Below are 25,926 nucleotides of genomic sequence, written 5' to 3'. Positions count from 1 at the left end.
ATGAGGAGGAGGGGGGTGCTGGCGGCGGCGGCGGCGGCTGAGGTGTGGGGCCAACTCTCCTAAGGTCCAGGATTCAGCCAACACTCCAGAGCACCCCCGCCCCCCTCAGCCACAGTCAGCGTCGCCAGAAACTGCACAGGTAAGCAAGCGGCGGCTACTCAGCCACCAGGGAGGGATATATTAATTATTAATTCAAGACTTTGCTGAGGGTTCGCCGCATCTCCGTTTGCAAAGTGGAGCATTTCATTTGAAGCAACGCTGCTCGTCAGATCTCTCCGCTGATTTTAAAATCGCGAGGAGTTCGGTACATTGTACAAGTCGGACGTTTGACTTTGTGGCGAGGTCACGTTATCAATCGTGAACGAGAGGCAGTTAGATATAGGTCAGGCACGGGAGTGGAGTATCCCACCGGGGGGGCGCCCACTCCGTACAGAGTGTTTCCCACTCTGCTCTCTAGTTGACATCGGAAGTTCACGGGGACGGGCAGAGCGCCCGAGGGCACCAAGACTGTGAGTACACAGGGCGGGGTGGTGGGAAGGGCAGCTCGGAAATTGTTGAGAAACTAATGCTTGCACAGTTACGGCAGGGGCACTGGCAGGCAAAGTGATTAAGTGAATCGGGATACATCCGAATACGAGAGCACCGTGGCGGGAAATTATTCTAAATCCATAAAGAAAACCTTTCTTTAAAAAAAACGCGATTCGCACCTTTAAGTGACAGAGACGGGAAGACGGGGCGAGGAAATGACCTCGATTGAAGTACCTGGATGCAGATCCAGGTCACCATTTGAACAGAAAATATTCGAATGTAGGGGAAAGAGCGGGGGGGGGGGGGTGTTGCTTATTAGTAATGCAACTGAACTGATCTACAAAGATCTAGTCCAAACACTGAAGGGCCCAACGGTCTCTTTGATCTTTGGTGACGAGAAATTCTTGACCGAGGATGAGAGGTAATCGCGCAGTGATTGACCCGCACTGATAGAGGGGATGGGGGGGGGGGGCAGCTTATCATTTCTTGGGGTGACTTTGCTTTTCCGCAGGGACTGTCCCTTATTGTGTCTCTTAGGCACAATGATCTCATTGTGCCGTTTCAAACCTCGTGTGGATATCGCCCAGCTGCCAGGCAGATTTGCAGAGCGCGGTTCGCAAACGGTGCCGTGTAAGGGCGCTCCGTTCAGCCCCGTCGCTACATCTCTGGAAACTCTTCTCTGTCAAATACCCCTCCTGGGACCTTTGACCCCCGGCACAGCACTGCAGACCTGACCCCACCCTTTGCGCCACTTTCTTCAATCTTCTTTAGGAAAATAAAGAACTCTTCTAGTTTTGGACTCTGCCAGAGTTTCTCTCCGACTATTCCGCCTTTCCTTTGCGATTTCACAAACTTCTATCAGACCAGGAGCAGAATTAGGCCATTCGGCCCGTCGAGTCTGCTACACCATCCCATCACGGCTGATTTATTATCCCTCCCAACCCCACTCTCCCGCCTTCTCCCCGTAACTTTTGACACCCTGACTAATCATTTCAACTTCCGTCTATAACGTACCAATGACTCGGTCTGCACAGCCGACTGTGGCAAAGAATTCCACAGATTCACCGCCTTCTGGCTAGAGAAACTTTCCTCATCTCTGTTCTAAATGGACGCCCCTCAATTCTGAGGCTGTGCCCTCTGGTCCTGAACTCCCTTACTATGGGAAACACTCTCTCCACATTCACTCAACCCAGACCTTTCAACGTTCAATAGGTTCCCGCCTCATTCTTCCAAACTGCAGCGAGTACAGGCCCAGAGCATGAAACGGTCCTTGTATGCTAACCCTTTCATTCCCAGAATCATTTCCATGAAGCTCCTCTGGGCCCTTTTTAATGCCAACACGTCCTCTCTTAGACCTCCCACAATTACTCCGAGTGCGGTCTGGCCAGTGGCCTCAGCGTCACATCCTCACTTTTGTGTTCTGCTCCTCTCGAAATGAATGCTAACGGTGCACTTGCCTTCATTCCCACCAACTCAATCTGCAAGTTAACCTTCAGGGAATCCCGCACGAGGACTCCCAAGTCCCCCTGCGCCTTTGTTTTCTGAATTTCTCTCCATTTACAGAAGAGTCCACGCCTTTACTCCTTCTGCCAAACTGCACGGCCGCACATTTCCCTACACTATATTCCATCTGCCCCTTCTTTGCCCACTTCCCCAATGTGTCTAGGTCCTTCTGGAGACTCCCTGCCTCCTGAATACTATCTGCCCCTCCAACTATCTTCGTATCGTCCGCAAACTTGGCCACAAATCATTGACATACAAGGTGGGAAGAAGTGGCCCCAATACCGACCCCCGCGGCACCCCACCAGTCACCGACAGCCAGTCCGAAAAGGCCCCCTTTTATTCTGACTCTGCCTTCCGCCGGCCAGCTTGCCTTCCTTCCATTCTAGTACCTTTCGCGTAATTCCAGGGGCTCCCGCCTTGTTAAACAGCCTCATGTGCAGATCCACTCTTCAGTGCCAGGAGCCCTTCATCCCTGGAGTGATTTCGGCGAATCTCTCCGCACCTCCCGCAAAGCCGTTATATTGACAGTGAGCCTGCGGTATCCAGTGAATGGGCTGGGGGCCCCTTTATCTGGTTTCCGGTGGCTATCGGGAGCTGTGCATCCTGTCCTGTAGCACTCTTTCCGCGGACTGGAAACGTTTCACACACCTGTTCATTTAATGCGCGAAACACAATAAAAACGGGGCTCCCGGTAAGTGTTGTATAGCTCGCTCGCGCGCGCGCGCGCACACACACACACACTCTCTCTCACACACACACACTCTCTCTCACACACACACACACACACACACACACACACACACACACACATGTATGTATATACACACACACACACTCTCACACACACACACTCTCACACACACACTCACACACTCTCTCTCTCACACACACACACACACACACACACACATGTATGTATATACACACACACACACACACACACACTCTCACACACACACACTCTCTCACACACACTCACACACTCTCTCTCTCTCTCACACACACACACACACACACACACACACACACACACACACACACACACACACACACACACACACACACACACACACACACAACAGGAAGCAATCGATCTCATCCTGGGACAGAGCAGACATTGGAACGTCACTTTGGGGTTTGAAGTTTATGAAACCTCAATCTAGTCTGCAGCCAGGGACTCCGGTACTTAAACACAAGAGATTCTGGAGTCGCCGGAAATCTTGAGCAATGCACGCGAAGTGCTGGAGGAATTCAGCAAGTCAGGCGGCACCTACCGAAGGGGGATAAACAGTCGACGTTTCGGGCCAAGATCCTGCATCGGGACTGGAAATGGGGGGGGGGGGGGCGCAGAGGTCAGAATAAGAAGGTTTGGGTAGGGAAAGGGGTACAAGTTAGAGGGTGAGACCAGGTGAGGGAGAAGGTGGGTGGGTGCGGGAAGATGGGATGGAATGAGAAGCTGGGAAGGGATAGGAGGACGAAGTAAAGGCTGAAGAAGAATAGGAGAGGACAGTGGACCGTGGGAGAAAGGGAAGGGTTAGGGGAGCAAGAGGGAGATATCGGGCTGATAAGAAGAGAAGGAGTGAGGGTAACCAGAATGGGGAATGGAAGGGGGCGTACCTTGGTGTTTTATTTCTTAATAAGCAGGCTTAACTATAATTGCCCTGCCTGCCACCGATTAAAATGGCGTGTCTTAAAACGGTAACATTGGGGACTATCCGACCTTCATAACAATGTCGGTGTTGGATTTAAAGCGGGGGTGGGGGTCTGCACTGATAAACGAGAAGAAGAAAAAACACGCAGATGCTGGAATTCCAAAGCCACGCACGCAAGATGCTGGAGGAACTCAGCAGGTCAGGCAGCGTCCATGGAAATGGATGAACGCTTCATGCTTCATTCAGGCCGACACCGTTCTTCACCGAGATCTGAGAGAGGGGGCGGAGGAGGGGAGCCCCGGATTTAGCGCGGGTCTCATCTCAGCGCTTGGCAGTCACGGGATAATTTATAAGGGAACATTAAAATCTGCTCATCGCTAGGTATGAAAACCACGAGGTTTCTGCACAGCCTCAGAAATTCACTCTATCACGCTGCACTTTGGAATCGCCGCTCCCTCAGCAAGCACATCTGAACTGAACTTTTCCTGGCCAAACGGATGTTTTGGTTAACCCCACAGCAAGAGAATTCGATTTCTACATTTTCCTATCTAATTTTCTCCTCCAAAAGTACTCCCTCTGGTCGGGTTTTGCACTTCCTTCCAATTCTCCCTCTCCCAATTCCGCTGGTCTGGCAGCAGCTATGAAAAGGGATAAAGCGTCGACATTTCAGGCTGAGGCTCTTAATTAGAATTGGAACGGAAGGGGGAAGAAGCGAGAATCAGAAAGTGGGGTGAGGGGAAGGTGTTCAAGCTAGAAGGTGATAGGTGAGGCCAGGTTAGGGGGAAGGTAGGTGGATGGGGGTGATGTGAGAAGCTGGGAGGTGATAGGTGGAAGGACTAAAGAGCTGAAGAAGAAGGAATCTGATAGGAGAGAAGAAAAGACCACAGGGGAAAGGGAATTGGGGGTGAGGGGACCGTTATTCCCTCTCACCCTAGTCATTCCTCTTTTCTATTACTGTGCTCTGTGCCCCATTGAGTCAAAAGATGTAAAATTGAATAACTGTGGTAGAGCTATTTGTTCCCAGATTAGTCTGGACTACACAAACCATTTTTCATTATTCAGGGAAAACCTAGAATGCAAGGACAGCCTTTTTTTTCTCCTGAAAACAACCTTCATAATACCTTCCTCTCACGCTCCTCCAATCCCACCTCCAGCAAGAGCTATGAGCTCATGAAAACTTGTCACGAAATTGAGATCAGCCAATAAGATGTCTCTGCTGTTTCCCCTTTTTACCTGGTAGACTGGACCAAACTTTAAAATATTTCATATGACCCATCCTTGACTTCCCACCTCCCTTTGATTTCTCTCCATTCTCCCCTCATTACAACAGTGGTGTGCAGAAGAGCATCTCTGAACAAAGAACACGTCGAACCTTGATGGGCTACAGCAGCAGAAGAGACGAACATACTCTTGGTGTGTACTTTATTAGGCACCTCCTAAGTATATAAAACTCAATACAAAACTGAGCGTACATAAAACTCAGTTGAAAACCCCAATTAAAACCAGATATGCTTCATTTTGTGTTTTTGTGAAACCACCCACTCTTACCCACAGTCTATGTGCTCCTGTTACTGTAGCAGGGCGAGAGGAAGTGCTAATTGTAGTTTGCAATGTAATCATTTCTGGATACAGAAATTGAGTTTTTATATTCCCTGACATGTTTTTGCCATATGGACATGTGCTTGTGAATTCTATGGTATCTTGGTGACACTCAGAGGTTGTTGTGTGAAATCCATTTACACTGCAGAACCCTTTGATAATTGCTATTCTCTTTAAGAATGTTCATGTTAACTTTCCTCTCTGCCTTTGCGATTAACTCTGTTAATCTTCTATATCTAAGGTGGAGCTTAACACCGGAATCCAGGAGGATATCAGCATGGACATCCTTTGATCACTATTTAAGGTAGGAAGACCATTCCAGTTTTCACAGAATCGCAATCAGTATTGTTGTTGCTGGCGTGTAACGTGAAGTTTTTTGCTTTGCAGCAGCTGTACAGTGCCGAGACATAAAAGCCTGTACACGTTGTGAGTAGTGCAAAACTGATGGGATAATGAGATGGTGTTTATAGGCTCAAGGGCCATTCAGAAATCTGGATGCAGAGGGGAAGAAGCTGTTCCAAAGTTGTTGAGTATGGGTATTCTGGTTCCTGTCCCACCCTCCTTTGTGGTAGTAACAAGAAGAGGGCATGTCCCTTGTGGCAGGGGTCCTTAGTGATGGATTCTGGAGGCACCGCCTTAAGGACATGTCCTTAATGATGAGGAAGCTTGTACCCATTTGGCTGAGTCTACACTCCTCTGCAGCCTCTTGCAATCCTGTGCGCTGGAGGCTCTATACTCGGCAGTGATACCTGTCAGATCTTAGTACTTTTACTGCTTGGTTCATAAACATATGAAGGCAGGAGTATGAGGAGGTTGGACACCCCCTCTGTCATTCAATGAGATCATGGCAGATTCAATCTTAGTCTCAACACCACCTTCCTGCTCTCTCCCCAAACCCCTTGACTCCCTTGTAGTTTAAGTGTCTGTCAACCTCTATCTTGAATTCCTCAAGCTCCTTAACTCTCTAGGGTGGAGAATTCCAAAGGTTCACAGCACTCTGCAAGAAGAAATTTCTCCTCTGACTACTTTCAGAAACTACTCCACTGGTATCTACTTTCATATTCACCAGGCAACCAAACATCAAACCTGAATCCCTCCAATTTAAATAACAGGAAGTGTTGAAAATACTTAGCAGATCAGGCTGCACCAAGGTAAAACACAAGAGATTCTGCAGCTGCAGGAAGTCCAGAGCAAAACATTCAAGTGCTGGAGGAACTCAGCAGGTCAGGCTGCATCTATTGAAATGAATAAACAGTTGGCATTTCAGGCTGAGACCCTTCTTCAGAACTGGAAAGGAAGGGCGAAGATGCCAGAATAAAAAGGTAGGAGAGGGGGAAGGAGGACATGCTAGAAATTAATAGGTGAATGGGGAAGGGGTGATGGAGCAAGAAGCTGGGAGGTGATAGTGGAAAAGGCAAAGGGCTGGAATAGAAGGCATCTGATAGGAGAGGAGAGTGGATCATGGGAAAAAGGGAAGGATGAGATACACCGGGGGAGTTGATAGGCAGGTGCAGAGAAGAGGTAAGATGCCAGAGTGGGAAATTGAAGAAAAGGTAAGGGAAAGGGGGAAGAATTACCAGAAATTACAAATTATGAGGAGTTGCTCCTCCAACCTGAGTGTGGCCTCATTGTAGCAGAAGAGGAGGCATGGACCAACATGTTGGAATGGGAATGGGGATAGGAATTAAAATGGTTGGCCACCAGGAAATTCTGCTCTTGGTGGATGAAATGGAGGTGCTCGACAAAGAGGTCTCGCGATTTACGATGGGTCTCACCAGTGTAGAGGAGGTTGCATTGGGAGCAGCAGATACAGTAGATGACCCCAACAGATTCACAGGTGAAGTGTTGCCTGACCTGGAAGGACTGCTAGGGACCCTGAATGGATGTGAGGGAGGTGGTGAATGGGAAAATGTAAAAGTTTAGCCACTAGCAGAGTTAACTGCCAGGAGGGAGACTAATGGGGAGAAACGAATGGATAGAGGAGTCACAGAGGGAGCGATGCCTGAAGAAAGCAGGGCATTGGGGGGTGGGGGAGTAAGGATCTTTTCGGTGTTAGGGTCCTATTAAAGATTGCAGAAGTTGCAAAGACTGATATGTTGGATGTGGAGGGTCATAGAGTGGTAGATGAGGACAAGAAGAACTCTATCCCTGTTAAAATGGTGGGGAGATGGGTGAGCACAAATGTCTGGGAAATGGAGGAGATATGGGTGAGGGCAGCATGACCGGTGGAGGAAGGGAAAGGAAAGCATCATCCTGGGAAGACATGTGGCAGAGATGATGGAACTGAGAAACGGGAATGCCATTTTTTACAGGAGACACGTGGGAAGAGATACAGTCAAGGTAGCTGTGGGAATCAGTAGGCTTATAAATTATATTGGTAGACAGTTTGTCTCCAGAGACAGAGAGTTCAAGAAAGGGGAGAGATGTGACAGAAATGGACCAAGTGAATTTAAGGGCAGGGTGGAAGTTGGAGGCAAAGTTGATGAAATTGATGAGCTCAGCATGGATGCATGAAGCAGAACCAATGCAGTTGTCAATCTAGCACAGAAAGAGTTGGGGAGCATTACCACGCAGCCAGCAAAAAGCCAGGCGTAACTGGGGCCCATGCAGATGCCCATGGCCACACCTTGAGATTGGTGAAAGTGGGAGGAGCTGAAAGAGAAGGAGGACCTATTCCACGGACAGAGGAGGGTGGAGTTGGAGACTCTGTGGAGATACTTCCACAAAACTGGGAAGGAGACAAATGAAGCTTATTAAGCAGCCAGGTGGAGGTTGTGACAGGGAAAACTCGGTTGACCAGGGCAGGAAGATGTGAAATGGGTTACCTGATCATTGGGTGAGTGGGAACAGACAAGAGAACAAGAAGAAAAGGATGTGGGAGTTGTGAAATACAGAGCAGGAGGACAAACCTGGCACGGCTCAAACTCCCAGAAATAAAACCGAATTAGAAGAGGCAATATTGCAGATGGATGACTGAAATAAACCAAGAAATCAAATTACCTGAAGTTGTAGAATTCAGTGTTGTGCATATCGGGCTACAAAGCACATTCAGCCTCATTGTAATATCTAAATTAAATCACACAAGGCATTTGTGCATCTATCTTTTCCTCTGAGCCAAAATAAAACACTAGTTTCAAAATACTGAAAAAATAGTATAGCGCATCTAACCAACAGATGCAAGAGAAGTCAACACCCTTGATCATTAAGTCCGCCATGCTGGGTCTAAGACCAAATGTAAACGAAACATAAGTGATGAAAATAAGCTGCACCAGCAATAGCCCCACAGTGATGAGAGATACAACCCTGGAAGATGTAAACTCCTTTATCTGGGAAGAATTGTGAGCGTATATAATGGAATGGGTGAGGATGTCAAAGCCAGGAATAACATGGGCAGTGTATTTTTCAACATCTTGAAGTAAGTGTGGACATCCAGAGTCATAACAAGGAAAACCAAAGTCAGAATCTTCAACTCCAATGTTAAAACCGCTCCTAGTTGGCTATGAAACCTGGGGAGCAACAAAGCAGGCACTACAAGAACTGCAGGCTTTCATCAACCAGTGCCTGAGAAGGATCCTAAATATCAATAGACAATAGGTGCAGAAGTAGACCATTCGGCCCTTCGAGCCTGCACCGCCATTTTGAGATCATGGCTGATCAACTACTATCAATACCCGGTTCCTGCCTTGTCCCCATATCGCTTGATTCCCCTATCCATAAGATACCTATATAGCTCCTTCTTGAAAGCATCCAGAGAATTGGCCTCCACTACCTTCCGAGGCAGTGCATTCCAGACCCCCACAACTCTCTGGGAGAAGAAGTTTTTCCTTAACTCTGTCCTAAATGACCTACCCCTTATTCTCAAACCATGCCCTCTGGTACTGGACTCTCCCAGCATCTGGAACATATTTCCTGCCTCTATCTTGTCCAATCCCTTAATAATATTATATGTTTCAATCAGATCCCCTCTCAATCTCCTTAATTCCAGCGTGTACAAGCCCAGTATCTCTAACCTCTCTGCGTAAGACAGTCCAGACATCCCAGGAATTAACCTCGTGAATCTACGCTGCACTTCCTCTACAGCCAGGATGTCCTTCCTTAACCCTGGAGACCAAAACTGTACACAATACTCCAGGTGTGGTCTCACCAGGGCTCTGTACAAATGCAAGAGGATTTCCTTGCTCTTGTACTCAATTCCCTTTGTAATAAAGGCCAACATTCCATTAGCCTTCTTCACTGCCTGCTGCACTTGCTCATTCACCTTCAGTGACTGATGAACAAGGACTCCTAGATCTCTTTGTATTTCTCCCTTACCTAACTCTACACCGTTCAGATAATAATCTGCCTTCCTGTTCTTACTCCCAAAGTGGATAACCTCACACTTATTCACATTAAACGTCATCTGCCAAGTATCTGCCCACTCACCCAGCCTATCCAAGTCACCCTGAATTCTCCTAACATCCTCATCACATGTCACACTGCCACCCAGCTTAGTATCATCAGCAAATTTGCTGATGTTATTTTCAATGCCTTCATCCAAATCATTGACGTAAATTGTAAACAGCTGTGGTCCCAATACCGAGCCCTGTGGCACCCCACTAGTCACCACCTGCCATTCTGAGAAACACCCATTCACCGCTACCCTTTGCTTTCTATCTGCCAACCAGTTTTCTATCCATGTCAATGTCTTTCCCCCGATGCCCTGAGCTTTGATTTTACCCACCAATCTCCTATGTGGGACCTTATCAAATGCCTTCTGAAAATCAAGGTACACTACATCCACTGGATCTCCCCCTTCTAACTTCCTGGTTACATCCTCGAAAAACTCCAACAGATTAGTCAAGCATGATTTACCCTTGGTAAATCCATGCTGGCTTGGCCCAATCCTATCACTGCTATCTAGATATGCCACTATTTCATCCTTAATAATGGACTCTAGCATCTTTCCCACCACCGATGTCAGGCTGACAGGTCGATAGTTCTCTGTTTTCTCCCTCCCTCCTTTCTTAAAAAGTGGGATAACATTAGCCATTGTCCAATCCTCAGGGACTGATCCTGAATCTAAGGAACATTGGAAAATGATTACCAATGCATCCGCAATTTCCAGGGCCACCTCCTTTAGTACCCTAGGTTGCAGACCATCTGGACCTGGGGATTTGTCAGCCTTCAGTCCCATCAGTCTTCTCATCACCGTTTCCTTCTGAATGTCAATCTGTTTCATTTCCTCTGTTACCCTATGTCCTTGGCCCATCCATACATCTGGGAGATTGCTTGTGTCTTCCTTAGTGAAAACAGATCTAAAGTACTCATTAAATTCTTCTGCCATTTCTCTGTTTCCCATAACAATTTCACCCAATTCATTCTTCAAGGGCCCAACATTGTTCTTAACTATCTTCTTTCTCTTCACATACCTAAAAAAGCTTTTGCTATCTTCCTTTATATTCCTGGCTAGCTTGCATTTGTACCTCATTTTTTCTCCCCGTATTGTCTTTTTAGTTAAGTTCTGTTGTTCCTTAAAAACTTCCCAATCATCTGTCCTCCCAATCAGATGGACTGGCAAAGTAACAAACCGGGAATCCACAGAGATACAGATACGCAAACAGAAAAGGAGTTGAATTGGCCACACCGTGAGAGGAAGCTGATCAACATCATCACTAGGCAGATATTAAAATGGAATCCTCCAGAAAAGAGGAAAAAGGGACATCACAAGAACACATGGAGAGGTTGAGGCTGAAAATAGATAATGGAGCTACTCCTGGTGCACCCTTGAGAAAATGGCTCAGAATAGAGGCTAATGGAGACAGGAGCTCATCTATGGCCTAAGAAGACTGCATCTAAGAATGTATAATAAAAAGTTTTACACAAGACAAAAGAAGCACAGGTGATATATGCACATAATAATTTTACACTATCGCTATTACGACAGCAATGTGATAATGGTTTGATTGCTTCGTGAGTATTTTGAACTGTGGAATAACTACCACATCCTCTGGCTTTCAGCCAGGACAGAGAGATCCCATTCTGATAAGTTACTTTAACAACTTTCCACTTTAGTGAAAGATCATCGACCTGCGGGGAAAATTCTGTTTCACCCACCCCAGCAGACGCTGCCTGACCTGATGAGAATTTTCAGTATTTCCCTTCTTCATTAGTGAAAGATGTCGATGTCTAGATGTTTGGGCTGAGACACTGCTCCACTACTGACACCAATACCCTGACCAAATGAAAAGTCATTTCCAGCCAGTTTGATAGCACTGCTAGATCACCTGATTCTAGGGGAGGGGGTGGGTCCAGGTGTTTGGGGACTGGAAAAGAAAGGAGAAAAATCTTTGTTAGGTAAACCTTAATGCTGAGTGTTGGGCAGAATGTAAACTATAAGATATAGGATCAGAATTAGGCCATTCAGCCCATTGATAAAAGAAATGCTATAACCCTAAAACAAAATCAGGAAATGCTGAGAGCACATCAATCTGAAAAATGCTGTTTCTCCTCTATTGATGCTACCTGATCTGCTGAGTGTTTCCAGCGTTTTCTGTTTATACATCAGGATTATAGCGCTACTGGCAGAAGGGCCTCTTATTTTGATCGGCCAGTTGAAAAAGACTGCCATTGCAGAGCACTGGAGCGAAAAGGAAAGGGCGCCTGGGTCCGATTTACAGCCTCCAGGAAGACGAGCTCCCTCTTTCCAACCGGGGCACCTTGTGGCTCGGTGGAAAAAACACAATAACAAGCGGCTGGCCACCTGAGCGCAGGCGGTCTCAGCGGGAGCTTTGCGCTGTCACCCATCACCTGGGCTTTGTGACGGCTCTCATTGTGGCGGCTTCTCTTAAAGTGAGGGGGTGGGGGGAAGAGAGAGCGATGGGGGGCAGGCGGTTGGGAAGGCCCTCCACCTCCCTGCTGCGTCTCAGCTGCATCGCGTCCAAGAAACTGACCGTCGGGCTGTCTTGTTTCCTGCAGTTGGGCAAAGAGCGACTGCGAGCCATGTTCAAGCAAGTGAAGCAATGGAAATCGATGTGCAAGGGGCTCGTACTGGGGACTCTGCTCACTACCTGTATGATCTTACTGTACTCGTTCGCGGCGCCGCCTCACCAATTCGGCCTCCAGGAGTAAGTCTCTCTCCTCATATTTTCCTTAACTTGACTGTCGGGTGGTGATGTGTGCGTTTGGCGAAGTGCGACCTTTTCAGGATGACATGCTCCGTTTGGAATGGGGGTCTCCAAATTATTGGCGGCGGGTTATGTTTATTCTCTGCTTGTCTACACTGAATGTCAGAGGTTCAGCCCGACTCCCCAACGACTGGCGTACGTTTCACTTTAACCCCTCAGCCGACAGAGGTCGGTCTCTGCGTGGTCTTCAGGGTCAAAGTTTACACATTTCGAGAAATACAACTGGGGCCGAAATGCGTCTGTTTCGTTATTGCTTCATTTCCAAGTATTTCTTCCCGTTAGTTTGGTTTAAAAATCTTTTTAAAATAAAAGCTTTTTATTAAAAGGCTTTTTAAAATTAAAACTTCACTTCATAATAAGGACTGTTTATTAAAAGTTTTTTTTAATAATGAAAAGTTTTGGATAGTTGAAGCGACTTTCATTTCTATAATAATTTATAACTAAATTAATAACCTCACTCCAAGAAGTCCATAACCTTGTAGGATTTGGAGGCTTGCGTGCCTCAATGACCCGGAGAGCTGTGTTGGCTGGTGTCTGGGCTTTAGGCTTCGGCTCTTGGTAGGGTCACCCATGTCAAACAGATGAAAGGGTAGATGCCAGACTAGGAGTGGTCTGCCGGTCCTCCAGGTTCAGGGGTTCAGCTCAGGGCCAACAGCCCTGTCTGGTAAAGCAGAACTGTTACGGAAACAACAGTTAAGAATCCTTCTACATTTGAGAGTGACGGTATTCCCGAGTCTCCATCCCGGAGACATGACTGACAGTAGCTACTGACGTGACGATGGAAACCCGGAACGCCACCAGAGATGGAGGACCTTCATTGCTGCCCTCAATGCCAGCGGCGTAATGGGCAGATAAGATAATAAAATTAATAAAGGCGATAAATAATACCGACGCATTCAAAGGTACTTTATCTCTTTTTATTTTTGCACTCCCTTACTTAACCTGCTCAGGTTACCGACACGCGTATTCTATTACATTTATGCATAGTACCTGGATTTAGTAAAAATAAACAGCGTATAGCTGACGTTATATAAGTGCATCACAACACGAGGCGAGATCATGATGGAAAAAAAAACATTGTTATAAACAGTGTTTTAAGAGGGCTTGGGGGAGAAGGTTGGAAGTATTCTTATACGCAAAAAGAACAGAAAAGTTCAAAGTAAATTCGAAGTGCCTTTCATCAATGTACGTATGTGTCACCATATTTTACCCAGAGATTAATCTTCTTGCAGCCATTCACAGTGGATACAAATAGAATCAATGAAAAACGACTCACAAACAACCAATGTGCAAAAAGAAACAAATAGATAAAAGTAATAATAATGACTAAACAAGTAATAAATAATACTGAGAACATTCGTTTCAGAGTTAGTGAAGGTGAGTCCATCAGTCGTGGAATCAGTTCAGTGTTGGGGTGAGTGAAGTTATCCGTGTTGGTTCCTGTTGGCCTGATGGTTGGACGTTTGCACCTGTTGCAGATACAATTGGGTCTTTTAACAGCCTCTTAGATAGGTACATGGAGCTGAGAAAATAGAGGGCTATGCACTAGGGGAATTCTAGCCAATCTCTAGAGTAGGTTACATGGTCAGCAAATCATTGTAGTCCGAAAGGCCTGTAATGTGCTGTAGATTTCTGTGTTCTATTCCTGGACCTGGTGGTATGGGACCAAGCTCTGGAAGTACAGGGACTTAATCTGCACTTTAAGTTGCTGCTTTCCGTTTAAAAGTTTCAACATAATTCTACCCTAACCTTAAAATTCAGATTTGACAGCTTGCTTGTAGAGGAGACAACCCCTAACAATTTAGTGAGCAAGTGAGCCTGAGGCATTGTACTGGGTTTGATAATGGCATTGTGCCTTTTCTGGGGATATTGAGGTGGATATCCAAGGAATGGGTCTTCTAAAAGAAAGAGTGGTAAAAGATGAAGAAAAGGTGGGAGTAGCAGCAGTTTTAGAAATGAGATATGAACAGTATAAATTACTACTGTCAGCAAACCCAAGATCATTAGAATGAGGTGGGGGTATGAATTACTCTCACTTGAGGATAGGAAATGAGGGAGGGCAAACGGTTCAATTTAATATCAGGGAATATATTAGTGTGCAACATGAAATTCTTACTCTTCACAGACATCCACAGAAGAGAAAAAAAAGAATGAGTGACAGAAACATCTGAACCCCAACAAGCAACAGCAGAAGCACTAACCCTCCCCCCCACTTGCACCAGTAAAAACACTTCCCCACACCCCCCCCCCACCATGCAATGAATAGCAAAAGCCATCAAAGTTCACCAAGTTCATTAAAAACTACAGTCCATCCCAACACTTCAGCATCTTAGACAGGCATCTGGGGGGGAGGGGTGTATTAGAGCAATTGTTTCAAGAGGTACAAAGGCTTGGACAGGAGTTTCAGAAGCACTTAAACTGAAGGTGACCAATGATGCAGCAGGTGATTTTGGAGATAGTGCGGATGATGAAGTTTGATACTCACCTCAGAGTTAGATAGCACAACAAGCTTACGCCAGACAGTGGAATAGAACAGATGATTTGTAAACAGTTTGTTGTGAGAACAGAAGGCAATGGAATTTGTTGCCTCATCTTCATTTGGCAGAAACTTCTCATACATTACTGAGCCCTGCCCATCAGAGGTGATACTGAGATCGAGCAGGGTTACATCCACATCTTTATATAATTTGACAATTTTGGATGCTATTACTGGAAGCCCGTGTGTAGATGTGCAATAGGAGAGGGTCAGAAATAATACTGCAGGAATCAGAGGAGAAGGAAAAAAATCAGAAAACTGCTGGAAATCTGAAATAAAAATAAATATTTCTGGAAATACTCAGCAGGTCGGGCAGCATCTGTGGGTAGAGAAACATTTAGAGCTGAAGCACTGTGGTTGGATCCAGATCTGAAACTGTACCTGTTCTTTTTTTTTCCTCAGATGTGACTGACCTGCCAAGTGTTTCCAGGATTTTCTTTTTTACTTTTTCAGGAAAGAATGTTGTAGCAGGGACTTCCATGGTGAGAGCTAAATAAGTGAGAGTGGAACAAGTCAGGGAGTTACAGAGGTAGTGAAGAGAGATGTGGAACAGTGTTGGAAGTTTTCAGACAGCTTGAAGGAAGGGTCCTGAGTTTAATCACAGGTTTATACTGAGAAAACACCCTTAACTGCAATGGCTGAGGATGTTTTGGCTTCAGTTCATTTGCTCTCAGGTTCTTGGGAGAGATTGTTTTCAGAGCTGTTATCTATTAACTCACAGAAAGTGTCACAATGTGCACTGGCATCGTTGGAACCCGAGTGCAGAGGAAAAACAGGTAGAGACGGCAACCAGAGTTTACTCATAGGAAATCCAACAAAACATCAGTGGCTCAGCCAAGCGACACCACGGGAAGTAACATTCTCAAAACTAGGACCCCGTGATTAGTGCTAATCAGGCATCTGCTTAAATATGCAAGTAACACAGAATTCCTGAGCCTATCAAAATAAACTTGTCAAGTCTAAACAGGAAGCATTAGGAGACTGCATTACAAAGAAAAAAACCATAAGGAACTCCCAATGATTCATGACTGATTAAACAGCAGTTGATCAATTCAGGTGCTTTAAAAACCTCACAGACCATTGCTGTCTGGCTCCCTACACAAGCCTGAAGAGGAAGTTCAGTGAATTAAATGAAAACAGCATTGGGCTTAGCCTGATGCATCTTGCGTCAGATAACTTGTTTAACACGATGAGCTGTTTGAAATAACTGTGGACAATCTTTCTGGTACTTTTTTTGATGAGAATAGACAAATTATTTAGGGATTGGACAAGATAGAGGCAGGAAATATGTTCCAGATGCTGGGAGAGTCCAGTACCAGAGGGCATGGTTTGAGAATAAGGGGTAGGTCATTTAGGGCAGAGTTAAGGAAAAACTTCTTCTCCCAGAGAGTTGTGGGGGTCTGGAATGCACTGCCTCAGAAGGTAGTGGAGGCCAATTCTCTGGATGCTTTCAAGAAGGAGCTAGATAGGTATCTTATGGATAGGGGAATCAAGGGATATGTGGACAAGGCAGGAACTGGGTATTGATAGTAATTGATCAGCCATGATCTCAAAATGGCGGTGCAGGCTCGAAGGGCCGAATGGCCTACTTCTGCACCTATTGTCTATTGTCTAAATGACAAGATCAGATTTGTCCTGGTTTTCGTTGACAGGAATAGCTGATCAATTATCCATTTGGTTGGTTGGCTGTAGTGAAGCACAGCCGGTTCCAGATCCAAACCTCCTACACTATGGCCTTGCTACTTGTATATTCACATTTGCTTACAACATTGAAGGCCCATTTGAGTATACGCTAGCTCTCAAAGCTTTTCTATCCATCCATTTATGAATCTGTAATTGACTGTCTCACAAATGGCCATCTGTATTTCCCACCATGCACCCATCCATGGGGAAATTTTGCAATAGTCAATCAACCTAATAACCAGATTTGGGATATGGGAGGAAACCAGAGTGGCCAGGTGAGACCATCACAGTCACAGAGAGAACATGCTAACTCCACACAGACAGCATTGGAGGTCAGGATCAAAGCCAGGTCACTGGAACTGTGAGATCCTGCACTATCTGCAGCAGCACACTGACACCTTTTGGCTTCCTTTCAACCAATGCCATAGTCATAGAATTGTACTGCACATAAATAGAACTGTCAGCCCATCACCTCCATGTTGACTATCAAGTATCTATCTACACTAATCCCATTCACCGGCACTTGGCCACTGTCCCTCAGTATTTCACATCATTGTCTGCTGCAAGAGACTTCGCCTCCACTATCCCCTCAGAGTCAGGAAATTTTGGGGAGGCTTGGCCCTAACGCAGAGCAGTGGAGACAACTTAGCTGTGAGCAATAACTTTAATAATAAGCTTCAAAATAACAAGCCACAAGGGGCCACAAAGTTAGAGAGAATGGATGCTTCAACACAACAAGGACCACTGAAGGCTTGGAGCAACAGGCTGAGGCTGGCTGATTCAATGAGTGAACAAGGATTGTGGGTGAGAACTGGGTTCAAGTAGGCTGCAGGTGATGCATTGGAAGTGAGTGGCAGGTGATTGCTGTTAGCTGAGTGGAGATTGGGAAGTGCTTGTCTGTGCAGACCTGATGCTCAGGTAGTGTTTTCTAAACTCTAATCACTCCCTTTGTGAAAAAAAAATCCTCCTCGGATCCCCTCCGAGCATTTTACCCCTTATTCTAAAATTATGCACTTGCTTTAGACACTGCTGATGAGAGACTAAGTTTCCTTCCATTTATGTCCCTCATAGTTTTGTTTACCTTAAACATATCCCCCCACCCCACACGGTCACCTCTTGCTCCAAAGAAAACTAACTTAGCCTATCAGGTTCCTGAAATGCTCCATTCTACCACCATCTTGGCAAATCTCCTCTGCTCATTCTCGGTACATGTTTCTCATATAGCGTGGCAACCAAAACTGTCCACAGTACTGCAGCTGTGGCCCAAGCTAAGTATAATGAAGTTATACCACGACCCTGTTGCCCTTATATTCTGTAATTCAGTTCATAAAGACAAGTATCTTGTATAAAGACTTGAAAGTCTGTAGATGCTGGATATCCAAAGCATCACACACAAAATGCTGGAGGAACTGAGCAGTCAGGCAGCTTCTATGGAAGTGAGTAAGCAGTTGACATTTCGGGCTGAGACCCTTTTTTAGGACTGAGAAGGAAGTGGAAAGATGCCTGAGCAGTAAGTTAGGGGGAGAGGAAGGCTAGCTAGAAGGTGATAGGTGAAGCCGGGTGGGTGGGAATGGTTAAGGGCTGGAGGAGAAAGAATCTGATAGGAGAGGAGAGTGGACCATAGGAGAAAGGGAAGGAGGAGAGAACTCAGGGGTAAGTGAGAGGCAGGTGAGAAGGGGCGGGAGGTCAGTGAGGGGAATAGAGGAAGGTAGCGTTAATTTGTTCACTGGAAGAAGAAGTCGATCAGGTTGGAGGCTACTCAGACGGAATATAAGGTGTTGCTCCTCCACCCTGAGGGTGGCCTCATCCTCGCTCAAAAGGAGGCCTTGGAGTGACATGTCGGAATGGGAATTGGAATTAAGATGTTTGGCCAGCGGGAAGTCCGGCTTGCGGCGGATGGTGCGAAGGTGCCCTACTAAGCACCACCCCCCCTCCCCCCCCCCCACAGGTCTGACCAGGCGCAATAGAAGATGCGAACAGATTCGCAGAAGCGTTGCCTCACTGGGAAGGACTGTCCGGGGCCCTGAACGGGGGTGGGGGAGGAGGTGCAGCACTTAGGCCACTTGCCAGGATGAGCGCCAGGTGGGAGGTTGGTAGGGAGGGATAAATCAACGAGGGAATCACGAAGGGAATGATCCCTGCGGAAAGCGGAGCGGGATATGTTTAGTGGTAACTTGTACGCCTTCTTCACTGCCTTATCTAGCCATGCTGCTAACTTTGGGGATCTTGGACTTGCTTCTGTGTTCAATACACCCTAGGGCCTTAGGGATGCAAGGAACCATTGCAGAGGAGTTAAGGCGAGCAGTGATCATATAGAATGGCAGGGTAGGATTAATGAGTCTGCTGACCTACTCCCGATCCTATTTTCTTGTGCTCTTGTGCCGCTGATTGCCTCTGCACTGCTCTGATTAGCCCTCCCAAAGAGCATCACCTTATACTCATCAGAATTAAATTCCACCTGCTTTAAGTTCTGCCTGCCTTAGAAACTGACCAGCATCTATCTAATGCATCATCAGACAGCACAACAAACAGGCATCATTCTGGACACACTCTCAGTAGAGGCTTACAGACCCAAAGGTACATCACATTTTATACCCTTAAGATCAAAGGTAACAGTAGGTTATTCCATGCAATTTCAATAGTTACAATTGCCTTGTTTACTTCAGTACTTTAGATTGACTAATGGTTCTGTTGGGATACAGTATATAATGGAAGCATGTTGTAAATGATAAAACACCTCTGAAGGTCCAAACACCTTTGGGAGTAACTAATGAACACAAATATTCTAAAACCTTTTGAGGACAGAGAGCCAGACTCCCAATATTAATGCCAGGGCTGTTTCTCAGTACACAAATATGATAACTACACAAAAGTATTGGTTTTTATATCTGTGACCATGTTTGATATGCTAAGTGACAACATCTGCCTGGTCTGTCAGCTTGCACTCAAATCACGATGGTGCAAATAACTTAGCCAGTGTTGCCTGGTTTGATGCAAGCCAATTAACACAGCCCCATTGTCTTAATGTTTGGCTCTTGCAGATTCTATCTCAGTCTGTGGAGCATCTGTGCTTTTAACTTCGATTTACTGCTTGCAATTTACAATAAGAACAGAAAGCTGATTGCAAGCTTCCTAAACATTTACATTTACAATTAAAATGCAATTTTGTTTGAATTAATAGCTGCTAAATTCACATAATGCCAGAATACTCCCAAACACCACAGCTGGGGCCTTTAAAATGACTTCCTGCTTCTGTTCTTTGTGCCTATTTATTAAACTAAAGATCCCACATGTTTCAACAGAGATTAGACAACATCTGCCTTGGGATTCTCACTTTGTGAAAAATTCTCCCATTTTGCCCGGGTTGCCTTTCCTGTCGTGGCTGATTGATGTGTGCTTAACGTGTTTCTACAAAGATAAGTGTTGGATGACGTGGATGCAATTTCCATCTAAGGGACAAGGAGATCCGCTGAAGTCATAGGAACTAAATTAATGCAAAACAAATGCAGTTGCCATTTTGTGCTGGTGGCTGGGACAGTCCTTCATCAATACATTTATGCGTTTTTCATTTCACCTTTTGTTTGATTTGTTTTGTTAATCATTGTCTAGATCAGCATGAAAAGTATTCCATTTGCAAATGCTCAGCTGGAGCAACAGAAGGACAGTTGTATTGACTTGTGGCAGAAGCGATTAAATACAGTTGGGGTGTATAGCAGACAGAGCATTGATCTTACATGGCTTTTTCAGCTGCTCCGATTTTGTGCACAGTGTCAGCTGGTGTCCGGGTTGCAACGTGGAGAATTAGTCTGGAGGGCTTACTGGAATGAATGGCTGCATTTCTGAGTTATGGTGATTTCATTGTACCGCGGTCCTTCAGAGGACTCAGATACCACCAGTGGCGACGAGGATGCAAGGCCACGAACATTCGAAGCGGAGGAAATGAGGCCGAGTTAAAGAAAGTTGCGACGAGTCCAAGGGACAGAGCTCAGCAGGACCGGCGAATTACAAATGAAAACTACCCCTGGGGAACATGGTAGACCTGAATATTCTGGAACTTTAGGTAGAACACATACTTCAAGGGCTAGACCCTGGAGGACTATGGTCCCAGCGCAGGCCAATGGGAGTACACAGTTTAAATGGTTTCAGCATGGACTAGATGGGCTGAAGGGCCCGTCTCTGAGTTGTGCTTCTCTATGACTCTGAGAACATAGAACATTATAGCATGTACAGCCCTTTGGCCCACAATATTGTGCGACCCTTTAACCTGCTCCAAGATCAATTTAACTCTTCCCCTACACATAGCCCCCCATTTCTCTTTCATCGATGTGCCTATCAAATCTCTTAAGTATCCCTAATGTATCTGCTCTACCACCACCTCTGACAGCGCACCCACCACTCTCTATGTTATAAAACTAATGTCCGATGTACTCGCCTACTTTCCTCCAATCACCCTAAAAGTATGCCCCCTTCTAGTAGCCATTTCTGCCCCAGGTAGAAATCTCCGGCTATCTACTCGATCCATGCCTCTTATCAGCCTGTACTCCTCTATCAAGTCACCTCTCATCCTCCTGCGCTCCAAAGAGAAAAGCCCCAGCTCGCTCACCCAGATGGCTGTGTCAAAGCACAAGACAGGTTCAAGTACATATTTGGATTGAATAGAGGCATTTCTCCATGCAAGCAATTATATAAAATGAGCAGGAGCAAGTAACTCCAACTAAACAAAGTGGTTTGCAAGTAGAAGAGGCATTGCAATGGAAATGTTGTTGAAGGATGTTTAGAAGTTACGTTGGTCCATGGTCTCCCCTTGTGCCAATAGGAGGCCACCCTCAGGGTGAAGGGGCAACACCTTATATTCTGTCTGGGTAGCCTCCAACTTAATGCGTGACTATCAATTTTTCCTTCTGGTAAAAATATTTCCCTCACCCTCCCCTCTTCCTCTGGCCTTTTAACTCTTCTCACCTGCCTCTCACTTCCCCCTGGGTTCCCTCCTCCTTCCCTTTCTCCTACCAGATCCCTTCACCTCCAGCCCTTGACCTTTACCGCCCGCCTGGCTTTGCCTGCCACCTTCCAGCTGGTCTCCTCCCCCACCCTCCCACCCTTTTGTTCTGACTTCTTCCCACCTCCCTTTCAACCCCAAAGAAGAGTCTTGGCCTGAAACATGGACTGTCTCTCCATTCCCATAGATGCTGCCTGACCTGATGAGTTCCTTCAGCATTTGTGTGTGTCGTTCAACGAGCGATGGAGACGTCCCATGTGTCAGTTGATAGATGTAGTAACAAGCGGAACTTCTCATTGGATTCCAAATCACATGAAAGGCAGGACAGCCTGTTACTATCATTAGGACCACCCTTCATCTCAGTTCTCCCCAGAGGAGGCAGCTCACAGTTCCCGCCATAACAAAGAGGGATACATGGTGCAAGTTTATAAAGGCAGACAAAACACACGTCCCCTGTGAGGGTGGAGGTTAAGAATGAAGCTGATGTCAGGTGAAACATCAGACTGCATGAATTGCCAACAAACCAAGGGTGTATTAGGAGGGGACAGGTTCTCGTCGGACAGAATTGCTGTCTTCTAGGTGACATACAGGACAACACCAGTGAGTATGACCCAGAGAAGATCCTGATGGACTGTTGGCTCAAAGTAGGCTTAAAGCTGGTGAGACCAAACCTGGAGCAGAGAATGTTGAATTAAAGGAAATTCCCAATCAGTACAGAAAAAAAAAATGAAATCACTTTTGAGTGGTTTCAAAGATTCAAGGTGCATTTATTGTCAAAGTATGCAGACAGAGTCCAACGCTTTGATTTGTCCTCCGGCAGGCAGCCACAGAACAAAGAAACAAAGAAACACCTTGGAACCCGTTCAAAGAAAACATCAAACACCCAAAGCGTGAAAGAACAAATTGCGCAAATAGTGAGTGGAGAATATCAAACATCCCAAACCAGGAGTCCAGGAGAAGTCAGTTTTGTTCAGTTCAGCGCCGTGCCGATAGCCAGGCCCAAAGCGCCCCAGTCCATTTCATTCACCCCGAAGGACAGGGTGTGAAGATCTAGATCTCTTGGCCTATAATGGAAGGCAACAATGAACACAGAGAGCTACAGACAAAGGACCTGAAGAAAACGTACAGTGTCCTGAAGCCAGAGTAAACATTGCGGTGATGTCAGGCATACAGGATCTGGTGATAGAGTCCAGGAGCTGAAGTTTCAAATCTACACTTGTTAATGTTTACTGCCCATTTACTTATGGTAAAGAAAGTAGTGTGATTTTTTTAATTGATTGTAAAAGGGAAATAATTTGTTGGAGGTCCTGAACCTTGATGGATTGAATTTATTACTTACATCCTTCATATACATGAGGAGTAAAAATCTTTATGTTACATCTCCATCTAAATGTGCAATTTATAGTAATTTATAGTAAATAGTATGTACAACAGGACAATCAATATAACACAGAAATACAATTGTATCAGCGTGAATTAATCAGCCTGATGGCCTGGTGGAAGAAGCTGTCCTGGAGCCTGTTGGTCCTGGCTTTTATGCTGCGGTACCTTTTCCCATACGGTAGCAGCTGGAACAGTTTGTGGTTGGGGTGACTCGGGTCCCCAATGATCCTTTGGACCCCTTTTACACACCTGCCTTTGTAAATGTCACACTTCCCATTAAAGTCAGTGAACCTAACTTCCGGTTTCAAAATTACCAGCACCTTATAGAGAAAACCATGTATTTACTTATTGGGATACGGCGCAGAATAGGCCCTTCCAGCCCTCTGTGCCACACCGCCCAGCAACCCCCCGATTTAACCCTCGGCTAATCACGGGACAATTCATAATGACCAATTACAAGTTGATCTTTGGACCGTGGGGGGGAAACCAGAGCATCCAAAGGAAACCCACGTGGTCACAGGGAGAACATACAAACTCCTTACAGACAGGGATGGGAATTGAACCCCGGTCACTGGTACTGTAAAGCGTTGTGCTAACCACTACGCTACCATGTTGCCCTATTATAAAATTTTAAATATAGTGAAAGTTTCAATGATAAATCCTTTTATAGAACAAGTGGATTCTTAATGAAGATTTAATCTGGAAGAATGTTAATTAGTATCGAAACTTGTAATGTCTATTTCTAATAATATGTTTTGTCTCTTAACAGAGTTCCTGTTCCTTACTCCTGTTCGTACAAACCTGCACAATCCAGGAATTTACCCCAAATAAATAATTCCTATTCCACCCAAGAGCTAAGAAAGACCTGTAGTCCCCGGGAAGATATCATGTTTATGAAGACACATAAAACTGCCAGTAGCACCATCCTCAACATCCTCTTCCGCTTTGGTCAGAAGCACCGGCTGAAGTTTGCTTTCCCCAACGGCAGGAATGATTTCTACTACCCATCCTACTTCGACAGGAGCCAAGTGAAAGATTACAGGCCGGGTATCTGTTTCAACATCATTTGTAATCACATGAGGTTTAACAGCGCGGAAGTCCACAAGCTGCTGCCCGAAGATACCGTCTACTTCACCATCCTTAGGGACCCCGCATTTTTATTTGAATCGGCGTTTCATTACTTCGGCCGCGTGATCCCTTTCACCTGGAAAATAAGCGGGGAGGACAAGCTGGCCGAATTCCTCAGGGACCCCACCCGATACTACGACCCAAACGGTTTTAACTCCCACTACTTGAAGAACCTGTTATTCTTTGACTTCGGTTATGACAACAACTTGGATTTTGATGACCCCAGAGTAGAGAAGCATATTAAAGCCATAGACGAAAGATTCGAGCTGGTAATGCTTCTCGAACACTTCGACGAGTCCCTCATCCTCCTGAAGGACGTCATGTGCTGGGATATGGATGATATTCTGTACTTCAAGTTGAACGTGAGGAAAGATTCCACCGTGTCAAGAATGAGCGGGGAGTTGTACGACAAGGCGACGAGCTGGAATAAAATCGACTCCATGCTGTACAAGTACTTCAACGCTACCTTCTGGAGGAAGGTGGGAGAGTATGGTTTTGAGCGCATGGAGCGCGACGTGGAGGCGCTGCGGAAGCGCAACGACCACATGCAGTCCGTCTGCATCGATGGCGGGCGCCCGGTGGACGCCAACGCCATTCAGGAGGTGTCCCTGCAGCCGTGGCAGCCGCTGGGAGAGCGCTCCATCATGGGCTACAACCTCAAAAAGAACATCAGCAGAAAGCACAGAAAGCTCTGCCGGAAGATGCTCACCCCTGAACTGCAATATCTGACAGAACTGGGAGTTAACTTGTGGTTGACAAAACTGTGGTCCTATATCAGAGATCTGTTAAAATGGTAGCTGGGCGTCCTATTTGTGCCTTTGGCGTGACTGCCAGGAGTCGTCGCAGAGAACGATTGTTGCCACAGACGTATGGGCGTTACATTGCAGATTGCCCGTAATTGTAAGGCAATCATTAAAAATGTAATATATCAAACAGAACTGGATTACAGTCAATTAATTTCCATTAGTAAAATAGTAATTAATTTGGAACTAAAGGTTCCACTGTACAATGCTCTGTAAAATATCACTCTCTATTTACTGTCCCAGCGATACCTTGTGAATGATCAAAAATTAAATAACTGTGAATTAATAACGTAATCAGAGGAATCAGAACTTCAAGCTGTATGATAGGAGTGCTTAAACATCTATGGCCAGTGCCTCCATGTAGACCCAGGAAAGGCAACAATGAGCCATTAACTTGATTCTTAGCAAATAACATAGACATTAGAAAGTAAATATTTATAATGAATTTTCTACTGGCCCTTGAAATCCAGACTGCGTTTGTAATTGCAAATAAGGCATTGGCGGTTCAAAAAGACTGAATTCAAAACTGCTTTTTCACATCTTATTACCAGTTTTGAAGGCTTTATGTTATTTCTATGTATGATCATATCAGTGGCAATTCTATGGCATCTGATTGTATTTGTGACAATTCTAAGTCACCTGATCATATCAGAAGCAATTCTAAGTCACATGATCACATCAGTAGCATTGCATTGCATTACAGGTTAACAACTCAGTGCATTCTTACAATAATGTAATTTTCCATTGGTATGAAGTTCTCAAAAAAATAACTGAACAGATCAAGCTCATATGTGCACAGGTCTCTTTTAAAAATTTGTTTATTGATATCCCAGGCAAATGTAAAATATTTATTGCATTATCTGCAGAATAATTCTATAGTTTCAGATTTGCTCAATGGAAACATTGGGGATAAAATACAACTCACCCCAATGTGAAATATATATTTCTCTAT

At 45.5% G+C, this 25,926-nt stretch overlaps 1 protein-coding gene across 4 annotated transcripts; it reads left to right on the top strand.

The window, feature by feature from the left end:
- Positions 1-2: 2 nt before the first annotated feature.
- Positions 3-25,268, top strand: LOC140738416 (galactosylceramide sulfotransferase-like). Of its 4 annotated transcripts, XM_073065684.1 has the most exons (5): positions 245-509; positions 5,014-5,096; positions 5,524-5,586; positions 12,237-12,385; positions 23,813-25,268. In XM_073065684.1, exons 4-5 carry the CDS (start codon positions 12,261-12,263, stop codon positions 24,966-24,968), a joined length of 1,281 nt encoding a protein of 426 aa, XP_072921785.1. In that variant the 5' UTR covers positions 245-509; positions 5,014-5,096; positions 5,524-5,586; positions 12,237-12,260; the 3' UTR covers positions 24,969-25,268. The 4 variants fall into 4 exon arrangements, with proteins under 4 accessions (XP_072921783.1, XP_072921785.1, XP_072921784.1 ...); XM_073065682.1 differs by lacking the exons at positions 245-509; positions 5,014-5,096 and adding an exon at positions 3-139; XM_073065683.1 differs by lacking the exon at positions 5,014-5,096.
- Positions 25,269-25,926: the final 658 nt, after the last annotated feature.

Source organism: Hemitrygon akajei, chromosome 14 (assembly GCF_048418815.1).
Source record: "Hemitrygon akajei chromosome 14, sHemAka1.3, whole genome shotgun sequence".
NCBI lineage: Eukaryota > Metazoa > Chordata > Chondrichthyes > Myliobatiformes > Dasyatidae > Hemitrygon > Hemitrygon akajei.
Note: the sequence above shows the minus strand (reverse complement) of the source record. Positions and strands in the feature narration are given on the sequence as shown.

Excerpts from the sequence above, each read along its gene's own strand:
- LOC140738416 (XM_073065682.1), top strand. The coding sequence starts at position 12,261 with ATGTTCAAGCAAGTGAAGCAATGGAAATCGATGTGCAAGGGGCTCGTA. Across the intron at positions 12,386-23,812 it reads CACCAATTCGGCCTCCAGGA|AGTTCCTGTTCCTTACTCCT; the intron begins GTAAGTCTCTCT and ends GTCTCTTAACAG.